This window comes from Sinocyclocheilus grahami, unplaced genomic scaffold, assembly GCF_001515645.1.
Source record: "Sinocyclocheilus grahami isolate Dianchi unplaced genomic scaffold, SAMN03320097.WGS_v1.1 scaffold130.1, whole genome shotgun sequence".
NCBI classification, from domain to species: Eukaryota; Metazoa; Chordata; class Actinopteri; order Cypriniformes; family Cyprinidae; genus Sinocyclocheilus; species Sinocyclocheilus grahami.
Window position 1 is genome coordinate 909666 of NW_015505309.1, and position 11819 is coordinate 921484.

Genomic DNA, 11819 nt, shown 5'->3' on the forward strand with positions numbered 1-11819 from the left:
TGAATTCATGTAGCCTCATTTGGAGTGCCTTTGTTATGTGGCACTAAAAAGCATTTCTTCTCTTGTTAGATGACTCGTTTAAAGCTTCGAGTTGTCCTTTTTCAAAAAGGAGGCACGTCAAAGCAATCTAAAGATAAATCAACTGTCAATTTCTATACCCACCTTACAAAGGAACCGTTTCTAGCTTCTGTATATTTATCCTAATGTTTCATGGTGAACTCTAGCATTCAGTCCCGCTTATATGAAAACAAAAGGCTGATGAGCTATTCAAGAATATGAAGATTAACAGCTGAGCAGTAGGGTGCTGTATGTTGGCTTTATTCTGTGCAAGTACTCTAATGACCGTGCAGAGGGGAGATAATGTTATTTCCAAAATTAAAGCACCGAGAAAGACATAAATGAAGGATGTTATTGAAAATGCATCTTCCGCAGACCCTCACGGACCATCCTTCACCATGGGGAAAGCAGTGTGGCTGTTGTGGGGCCTGGTATTTAACAACTCTGTGCCTGTGCAAAACCCTAAAGGCTCCACCAGTAAATTCATAGTGTCCATCTGGGCTTTCTTCGCTGTCATCTTCCTGGCCAGTTACACTGCCAACCTGGCTGCCTTCATGATCCAGGAGGAATTTGTGGACCAAGTGACAGGTCTAAGCGACAATAAGGTAAAACAATATTTATACACTATAGCGTTCAAATGTAATTTTGATTTTTTTGTATACAAATGGACTATGTATTTTTTTAAAGAAATTAAAAATTTTATTCAGCAAGAATGCAATAAATTTATCGAAATTGAGAGTAAAAACGTTTATATTTTAAATATTTGAAGTTTTATCGAAATTAATGTCTATTCATCAAAGATTCCTGAAAAAGATGCATCACGATTTGCACAAAAATATCAAGTATCACAACTGTTTTCAACATTTAGAATAATAATAGGAAATGTTTCTTGAGCACCAAATCAGCATATTAGGATGATTTCTGAAGGATCATGTGACACTGAAGACTGGAGTAATAATGCTTAAATTTTAGCTTTACCAGTAAAGGAATAAGTTACATTTGAAAATATATTAAAATAGAAAATAGTTATTTTAAATTTAAAAAATATTTCACAATATTAATTTTATTTCTGTATTTTTGATCAAATAAAAAACAGCCTTGTTGAGAATAAAAGAGACATTAGAAACATTAAAATATCTACCGACCCCAAACTTTTGAACAGTAGTGTATAGATTTATTTATTATATATATATATATATATTTAATATTCACATTCTTAATGCAGTTTACCTTTAGGTCATGTAAGTATATTTATTGCTAGATTATGTGACAAAGTGTGTGTGTGTGTCTCCCAAAGATCTAATGAAAGCTATGCCACTGGTGGCAACACAGTGGTTTTGATCCTGTAATACCACAACAAAGTAGTTTGACCTGTGGTAAGACGTTGCAGTCTCTGCTGGGTATTTACTGCAGTCTAGACTGTTTACTTTGCAGGCTTGAAGTTATGTCGGGCGCTGGATATTTTGTTCATGAGGCTCGTATCCGAGTCTAATGAGTGCTCCTCCTTTACATGAAAACAAAGACTTCACAACTGATTAGTATTTATTTCAGGCAGAGAATGCACAAGAATCCTGCACCACACCAGCATGCTGCTGTGAGTGTTGGATGACGATGAGGTTGAGCCTTCTTTGAAATAATTTGGATGCTTGGAAGCTTTAAAAAGGACTATGCATTGCATTGTATTGCAGAACTGGTATGTGAAGAGAAAACAGAAGAATACGGACTACTGACTACACAGTGCCTTTTATCAAAATATGATATGATATGATATGATATGATATGATATATGATATAAAAAAATAAATATATTTTTTGTGTGGGAGCTAGTCAAAATGATTGCAAAACAAGTAAAAATCTGAACTACTAGCCCGTCCTGGCAAGTATAAAATATCCTGTTTGAAAATAATCTTTTCAATCACAAATAAAACAAAGCCTAAAGCTGTTTCACATAGATTGTGAACTCTCTTTTGTAGTGGTGAGCTCTATTAAAGTAGAATCATTTGTCTTGTTCAGCTGTCATGGGACTTTTTGTTGGTGTTTTACTGTAAGGTCAGCATTTGTGATTGGTGTAGAGTGTTGTAATGTAAAATTTCATCTCCAGAATACAGAGAGTCGTACTTCTATACAAGTCCAGATAGGAGTGTGTGTATGAGTGTGTATTTTTCCTGATTCCCCAAATAGTTTTTTTTGTTGCCTATTCGGGGGCTGTTATTTAAGTGTTGAATTACTTGAAATATAGTTGCCCGGTGAAAATAAATAACCTTACCGAGTCAAGAACTTTGAAAGGGTGCAGAGGCAAGATGAGAGCAGCAGGTGTAGTCTGGCTTGAGAAGAGCTCCTTAGCTACTTGTTCCAGACAAAAAGGGCACTGTTTGGCATGTAATAGAGAATAAATAGTATAATAAGATAGGCAATGTCAGTTCTCTAAAATAAAAGTCGAGAGGATAGTTGAATTAATGTATTATATGGGCTTGAGGAAGAAGAAGATATGAAGAGCAAGAGGAAATAGCTTAAGACGAAGTGTTTGATACTGTTTTTTTTAAAGCCTCCCATGGACAGGTGTTGAAAATTAGCATGTATGCTAAAACACTTAAGCAAATGCATATGGTTCGTCCAATGCAATAAAAAATAAAAGCCCCGGTCCTGCACTCATAGCACAGTCTGCACATCATAGCAAACCCCACATTAAAGAGCCACAACTCTGGTCAAATAGTCAACAAAGAAACACATTCAAACACATGTCCAGTCTACTGGCAAAGTGCTTCTTTTCTTTGGCAGATTGGTCATATGAGTGATGCAGAATGGAGTCTAAAGAAAAGATAAAAATAGATTCTTTAGCAAAACTGCCGGGCTTAGTCCTATGATGTTAGGCCCTTATCAAGAACATATTAACTTAGATCCAACTCGGGCCCTAAATACCCACCTGGACTACATATTAATGAAATTAGTGATACATTTAATCAAAATTATGCCAAAAGAATTGTCACGGTACACTCTTTAAGATTAAAATAAAAGATCCGAAACTTTTTTTTTGTAGCAATGCCATTCTGGGTTCCTCAAAGAAGGAAGTTCTTAAAAGAACCATTATTTTTTCTTAGTGTGAAGAACATTTTAACAACCTAAAAACCTTTTCCCACTGTAAGGAATCTTTTGTGCAATCTAAAGGTCCTATGCATGTTAAAGTTTCTTCATGGAAGCAAAGATGCTAATAAAGAACTTGAATTTTCAAAAGTAAGCAGCTGTTCATAAAAAACTTGCATCATGATTGACAGGATTAGATTAACAAACTCCTCTCAAACATTTCTTTAATACTCCATTTAGTGTAAAATTAACTCGTACAAGATGTTTCACGATGTTGAATATGAGTTTTAAACGTCATGTGCACATAAAGGTTCTTCAAAGTATTTCTTATCAAAACTAGAGGATTGTTAAGTTGTCTTTTGCTCTTTTCGAGATTAAAAAAGTTCTTATTGTTACTGTACAATATGGTTTCTTTATGTAGGTTTTCCAAAGTACTGGAGAATGAAAAGTTCTTTGTAAACTTCAAAATATTTGGGTTGTAAAACACTTTTTAGTTCTTATTAGAGGCAGTCATTTTAAGAGTGTGAGTGATAAAACTCAATGTTCTGTTTTTTTTTTCATTTGTATTTATTGCCATGGAAGCATTTTATTTCCTGCTGTGCTTTTATTGATGGTTTATTTTGTTTTTTGACTTTGCAGTTTCAGAGTCCCTACTCCTACTCCCCTCCTTTCCGCTTTGGAACGGTTCCAAACGGCAGCACAGAGAGGAACATCCGTAAGAATTACCCTGACATGCACCAGTACATGGTGAAGTACCATCAGTCCGGGGTGAACGATGCGCTGGTCAGCTTGAAGACTGGGTATGTATAGCACACTCTCACTGTGTTTATCCTGTCAGTCTGAGCAGAATGGGTGAAATAGTGAATGAGTCATTGTTTTTGGTGGCATATAATTGCCTTACACTGAATGCTGGCCGTGCTTCATTAAAATGGCATAGTTATCATAAAAGGGATAGTTAACCCCAAAATTATGATTTTGTTATTATTTACTCATTTTTATGTTGCTCCATATGTATGTATGGCTTTCTTTCTTAAGTGGAACACAAACAGTACAAACACAAAAACAAAAGAATATACAGGCCATCATCAAGCTACAAAATGTCTTTAAAAATCATACGATAGCTTTGTCTGAGGAACAGACAGCTATTTTAGTATTATATTTCAAATTCAAAAAGTTGTAATAATTTTGTTACGTGCCTTTGTCATTTTTGTAGTTTTTTTTTAAAGATTTTTATTCAGATTTCTGCGTTTTACTTCAACACCAATTTTTTAAGTGTATGTTTTAATGTAAGTTAAAAAAAAAAAAAAGTACTTAACTAGTTAACAATAACCACACTGTGAACAGACTGAAATGTATTATAAACTGAACATTATAAAGTCCTCCACCATCATAGTCACAGCCGAATTAAAGGAGCATCGTGGGTCATTGTGTTTTTTTTTATCATGCTTATCTCTAGATAAATAAAACCTCGGTTCTAACACAAGGAAGTTTGTGCAGTTTTTGGTTAATGAATATGATAAAAATCAATGATGAACAAATGGCCATAGTTTATTTTCTGACAATTTTACTAAGACAGTTCAGCTTCATATAATTCATAAAATCTGAGTATTATAAGGTACAGTGAAAGAAAAGCAGTAGATCAGCAGTGAGTGTTATTAAACAGCTTTCATTATCACTCTGAACTGCAGCAAGACTGTGTCGTTGTATATTTGCAGATGGGTACAGCACATGCACAATATTAAATTACCTTACAGTATATTAATAAAGCGTACACTCAAAAAAAAATCTGTGACATTTAAGGTAAAATACCGGTAGCTGTGGTAAAAAATACATCGTCACCGTAAAAAATATGGTAGCAACATTTTAGGTTTTACAGACTTAACTTAAATTCACAACAAAATACCGTATTTCATTAACTGATGTAATGTTAATAAACCAACATATTGAAGTACAAATATCTGTTTTGAATCATTGTAATGCACTGATAACCACCAAAAACTGGTGGTGATGAGAAAGGCACATGATGAACCAAAGCTCATCACAAACAGCTTTTCTACGAGCTGAGGAGGGCAATACTTATATATAGAAGGTGCACATTGTCATTCACACAAACACTAAACCCCATCATGGTGACACACATGATACTGAAATAATGCAATAAACATTAATTTAACAACTTTAGATGTAAGATTAAACCCTAATGTACACAACTGGTAAGAAAAATCTAAGAAGAAACATGGTATTTCAACAAAAAAAACATCAAATATGAAGTGTCATGCAGGGAATTCTGCAAGTGTCAATTTACGGTTTGTCACTGTAAATTATACAATGACTGATTTTTTTCACTTCCAAAAAACGTATTTTTATCAGTATTTTACTGTAAAATTACATTAAATGTAATTACATTTATTCACCGAATATAGTATGGAAACTTACTGCTAACCAGTTAACAGGTTTTTACTGTAGCATTTTTACAGTCTTTTACTGTTAAAATCACAATAATTTTTTACAGTGTAGATGATTTCCTTTGGAAGTGCATTGCATCATTTCTCGCAGCTCGGCATATCATTACACATACTGCAGATCCACCATTACAAAAGAATAATTGAACAAATCTACTGGATGTCAGCGTGATCCCTAAGTTACATTTGACATTCTTGAAAATGTCAGACAACCAGACTAATGAGTCTTAGACAAAGGCTATTCCAACAGAGAGATTGAGTTTGACAAGCAGCCCACCTTGGCTCCAAATGTCAGTTTGTAGGTGGGGTCTAAAGTTGGGTGCACATAGTGCGATTTTTGTCACGTTTTTGCAGTTTATGACAAATTTCAGAGATCATCTGTGATTTTTGTCATGAGCTGGTCATATGATGGCTGTCTAATGAAGAAGCATAAACTTCCTTATGTTACAACTGAGGTTTTATCTATCTATGGTTTAGCATGATAAAAAAAATAAAAAATAAAAGACACAAAAGAAAGGAAATGCTCTTTTATGTTTCTTTTGTGCTTTGACTCACAATCCTCCTTTCAGCTGTGACCATTATGGGGGAGGTGGAGTTGAGTTTATAATATTACATTTCAGTTTGTTCCCAGTATTGTTACTGGTAGCTAAAATTAAAACTATTAAAAATTGTTTTCATAAAATAAAATAAAATAATAAAACAAAATGTAATCCGGACTAAAATAATTATATATTTATATAGTTAATACTGTACATACTGTGTTTTTACATAATGTGATTAATTTTTTATTCAAATTTACTGCGCTGTTCAGAACAAATATTATTCCAAAGAAGCATTAAAGAGAAGAGCATTACTAGAATTGTGCCTCACAAGCACCAATGAGCAAGTTAAAGACAACAATGTCAAGATAAAACCAAACAATTCTGTGAAGTATGCAGCCTTTTTATTTATTACTATTGAAATGTATTTTGTAAATAATAAATAAAAAAATCTCAAATGTTCTAATCCCTCTTGCAGACACCAGTTTGACAACCCCTGGCATAAAACATTAGGCCAAAGTCAATTAAATAGCTTTTATTGTGCTGTTTTTCGCTCCACTGCTTCTGGTGTGATTGCACCCAGTGCTGTCTCTCACCTTAAACTTGTGCCCCTGCGTCTGCCTCATTGCTGTAAAGTTAAAATGTGTTATGATTCATTCGATGCTTTTGGTGACATGGCAGTGGTGTTAAGGCATGAGAATGACTCAGAACATTTAACCTTTCTATTTGCCATCTGAATAGTGTTCTGTGCTTTTTCTTTTCACCAGCAAACTGGATGCCTTCATATATGACGCAGCTGTGCTGAACTACATGGCCGGTAGGGATGAGGGGTGTAAACTAGTGACCATTGGTAGTGGCTACATCTTTGCTACCACTGGCTATGGCATCGCCCTGCAGAAAGGGTCGGCCTGGAAGCGCCCGGTGGATCTGGCCATTCTGGCTATTATTGGAGATGGTAAGTGCTTGCATGCCTGGCAGCAGTCCAGAATGCTGTGCATGTTAGAGAAAACAGTTTGAGAGATGTATAAACTCGCTCCATGGAGTCCCCAACATAGTACTGTAAGGATTGAATATATTATTAAACATGTATATTTATATACATATGCAGGTAGTGAATCACACCATTCCAGGTTTTGACCTGGATGGTCTGAAAGTGCCCTATGAACAGTCACAACAATAGTATTTATAATATTTAATTAAATAAGATTTTCATTATTAAAAATTATTATTATTATTTGATGATTATTAAAAAAAAAAAGAACATGAACATTATTTTAAATTATTACAATTGTTGTTATTTTCAATATTAATTAAATTTGTCTCAGTAATAGTGCAAAAAAACAAAAACAAAAAAGAAGGGTGAAAAACAGGACATCCTTAAATCTTTGCCCCTAAGAAAACATGGGCACATTATGTGTTAATGATTCATATTCATATTTATGTGTGCCACTGTCTCTATGTTGAAAATATGTCTGTTCCTTATTTGTAAGTTGCTTTCAATAAAAGCTTCTAATAATAATAATTAATTAATATAATAATTTATGCATTTAGCAGAAGCTTTTATCCAAAGGGACTTACAGTGCATTCAGGTTATACATTTTTTACCAGTATGTGTGTTCCCTGGAAATCGAATCCACAACCTTTTGCGCTGCTAATGCAGTGCTCTACCACTGAGCTACAGGAACAGCTTTTGCTTTATGAATAAATGTATATGTCTACCCTAAAGCGTTTTTATGCTGTGCATTGAAGCCAGAACTAGAATGTGTTGTGTTCATGCAGCAATGTCCATCTGTTAAATTATTTAGCATACTTTTATTTCAAGGTTCTTCCTTGATATCTGCAGTATTTTTCTCTCTCCATACTATATGCTGTGCTTCACAGTAGTGCTATACGCCAGCATGAAAACTGACAGAATTATTCTCCTGGCAGCTGCACCTTGTTGAGAAAGAGAAAAAAGTCTCAGATGGTGCTAACATATGGCTAAAGCTTGAGTGTATAATTTTACTGATTCTCACTTTGACATGTTAGGGCATGGAGAGTTCTGGAACAGGAGGATATGTCTTTGGACGGTAGTAGTGCGGCCCACTAATGTGTACATGAAATGGAGATTGATGACGTGGGCCTGGGCGTGTGCGTGTGTGTCTCTCCTCAGGTGAGATGGAGGAGTTGGAGGCTCAATGGCTGACTGGGATCTGCCACAATGAGAAAAACGAGGTAATGAGCAGCCAGCTGGATGTGGACAACATGGCTGGAGTGTTCTACATGCTGGCGACTGCCATGGGTCTCAGCCTCATTACCTTTGTCTGGGAGCACCTGTTCTACTGGAGACTCAGATACTGCTTCACTGGCATCTGCTCAGGCAAACCTGGCCTGCTCTTCTCCATCAGCAGGGTAAGCTTCTGTTCATACAATCATCCATACCTGGACATAAAATGAGAAAATCAGGGCAGGATTCCCTGTTACATGTATAAAATATATTTAGTGCATTTTAAGCCCGGTCTGTAATCATATGCTTATAAATTAGTATGAAAGGCAAAAAATTATATAAAAATAGGGACAAATGAGGCACCAATTATTTTGAGAGCAAGTAATAATTGGCTGACACCCCGTATTACCGCAATAGACCACCTAGGGGTTGTGAACCCACTGTTAAAGACCCCTGGTTTTGGTGTTTGCTGAATCAGGCTTGACAGTAGGGACAGCCAATATCTTAATTCTGAGTGTCAGTGGTAATCCAGTTAGCATTTGAGCTCATTCTTTAGCCTGACATGGGCAGTGTTTGAAAGAAAAAGTTTGTCAGAAATTTGATTTTCGACCACTTGTTCCATGGCCAGGGAGCTTAAAATGACAGTGCAGCAGTCTGTTTTGACAGCATGATCTCTAGCACAGCCAAAAGCTCAGTATGTTTTTGTTTAGTTTTGAACCCTGATGGGTTTGTGTACATGCTGTCAGTGTGAGAATATGGTGCCTCTGATTAGCATCTTTAAGGTAATGAAATGCTGGTGTTGGAGATCTCAAGCATAACTGATGTAAGTGTTTACTGAGGAAAAGAGATTCATAGAGATATTAAGAGAAAATTATAATTTTTAAAGAAAATGTGCCTTTCAAAATAAACCCCTTGGTAATTTGTTTCTAAATTTGAAGACATCTGTGTCACTGGCTTTTATCTATGCCCTAATTAAAAACTTCATAAGTGCTCTTTGATCACACTGATGGGTACATTTGCAAGTCACAGACATCATGGTTAATGTATGAATTAGGGCTGCACGATAAATCGCATGCGATATTTAACGTGCATCTTGTCAGAAAAGCCGGTTCTGTAATCAGCGGTAAATCTCCATCACCTGCGGGCTTTCACATTGAGCAGCATTAACTACACAGAGCCGTTGTTCACTGACGAGTTGCGAAAAAACCACGTTTATACTCGCGCAATTTTTTTGCGCAGCTCGTCAGTGAACAACGGCTCTGTGTAGTTAATACTGCTCAATGTGAATTTACCGCTGATTACAGAACCGGCTTTCCGACAAGATGCGCATTAAATATCGCATGCGATTTATCGTGCAGCCCTAGTATGAATATTGACTTGATTCACTCTTTTTTCCACAGGGTATATGGAGTTGCATTCATGGTGTTCACATCGACATGAAGAAAAAGTCATCTGACCTGGACTTCAGTCCACAGTCCAACATGCTTAAGCTTATCAAGTCCGCGAAGCAGATGACTAATATGACCAACCTCAGTGGCTCCAGGATCAACTCTCCTAAACGTGGAGGTGAGTTTATGCATTCGGCGAGCCCCATGATCATGGACATGATGGCAGAGAAAGGGAACTTCATCTACACTGACAATCGTAGCTATGCCCAAAAGGACATCTATGGAGACTCCAGCGACTTACAGGCGTATCTGGCAAACCGCCACAAGGACCATCTGAACAACTACATCTTCCAAGGTCAGCATCCCCTCACCCTCAATGAATCAAACCCTAATACTGTAGAGGTGTCGGTGAGTGCAGACACAGCCCAAACCAATGCAAAACCCAGAGCTCTGTGGAAGAAATCTGTGGATACTTTGCGTCAAACTCAGGGGTCTGATACCCTAGACCCCCGTTTGTCCATGAAGAGTCAGAGGTACCTGCCAGAGGACACGGCACACTCAGATATCTCCGACTGCTCAAGCAGGGCCACCTCCTACAAGGATCCAGACAATAACAAGCACCTGAAGTCCAAGGATAACTTAAAAAAAAGATCGATGACGTCAAAATACCCTAGGGATTGCAGCGAAGTAGAGCTGTCCTACTTAAAAAATAAGCAGGGCGGAGCAGGCCGAGAGAAAATATACACCATAGACTCTGACCGGGAGCTGAGTCTGCACTCAGAGTCACAGCACTACAGGGAAGGCAGAGGCCTGACAACTGACGATTTGGATTTTGGCGAAATTTATTCAGACCACAATGACAATTACAGGAAATGCGACCAGCCCATCATCCATCTCAACAGCAGCCCCCTACATCATAGTGACTCGGACCTTCTGCCGGACAGCGTCTACAACAAACACTACAGCATGAAGGAGAAGAATCTCAGTCCTCATGAAAGCAACGACCGGTTCAAACAGACTCATTGCCGGAGCTGTCTTTCTAAGGTAAACAACTACAGCACTGGGCCTTACGCTGCCCTACGCTCACCGTATAACCGGTGCGAGGCATGCATCCACATGGGCAACCTGTATGACATTAGTGAGGACCAACTGCTGCAGGAGGCCATGATCAGCCCTGGCATGCACCACGATGACATGTTTAGCCACTACTGGCCTCAAACGGATGGGCCACACGTACAGAGGAGGAACAGACTGAGGCTCAGCCGTCAGCACTCCTTTGACAATATCATGCTTGAGAAGCCCAAAGAAATTGACCTGAACCGGCCGGCGCGGAGCGTCAGCCTAAAGGAGAAGGACCGCTTCCTGGAGGACAGCCCTTATGCAAACATGTTTAACATCAAGGCTGACAAACTATTCGGCAGCAGGTCCATGCTCTTTAACCGAAACCTGGAGGAAAGCAAGCGTAGTAAGTCACTTTACCCTGATCACCCCTCGGACAACCCCTTCATGCAATCTATACGAGATGACACTCGCCTGGTCCACGGCAGGAGCTCCTCGGATATTTACAAACAGTTGGCTCCCATCAAAACTAGGAACGAGAACAATCTGAGGTCCTCTGTGAAGTCCACCACTTCATACTGTTCCAGGGATGGTCGAATACCCAATGACATGTACATTTCAGAGCATGTAATGCCTTATGTAGCCAACAAGACTAGTGCATACTCAGCTCCCCGGGTTCTCAACTCTTCACAGTTTAGCAATAGACGAGTATATAAGAAAATACCTAGTCTCGAGTCAGATGTTTAATGCTTTTTTTGTTTAGTTGAACTATTTACTCACTTAGAATGCCACAGTCACCTACATCTACAAAGTACCCGAGATACCGCTCTTCTTATACGAGAGCTTTCCAGAGGTTTTCAGCATTTTAAGATTCCTTCTGGGCAGGTATCTGCAGAAAGAGAGTTAGTCAAGTGTAAGCCAATAAAATGTGATCCAGCATGGAAGTTGTTAATTATCCCCAACACTCGGCTAATGTGTGCTCAAAACTTGGAGTGCTAGTGCAGATGTGCCGCTTCAAGTCCGACCT

General features: G+C 37.8%; 1 protein-coding gene across 1 annotated transcript in view; it reads left to right on the forward strand.

The window, feature by feature from the left end:
- grin2aa (glutamate receptor, ionotropic, N-methyl D-aspartate 2A, a) overlaps positions 1 to 11551 on the forward strand; it is a 153099-nt gene extending 141548 nt beyond the window's left edge. Inside the window, exons 9-13 of the mRNA XM_016279424.1 lie at positions 433 to 662; positions 3778 to 3938; positions 6907 to 7094; positions 8292 to 8530; positions 9746 to 11551. Of these exons, the coding sequence (XP_016134910.1) occupies positions 433 to 662; positions 3778 to 3938; positions 6907 to 7094; positions 8292 to 8530; positions 9746 to 11539 (2612 nt within the window). The 3' untranslated portion in view covers positions 11540 to 11551. The remainder of the gene's footprint in view (positions 1 to 432; positions 663 to 3777; positions 3939 to 6906; positions 7095 to 8291; positions 8531 to 9745) is intronic.
- Positions 11552 to 11819: the final 268 nt, after the last annotated feature.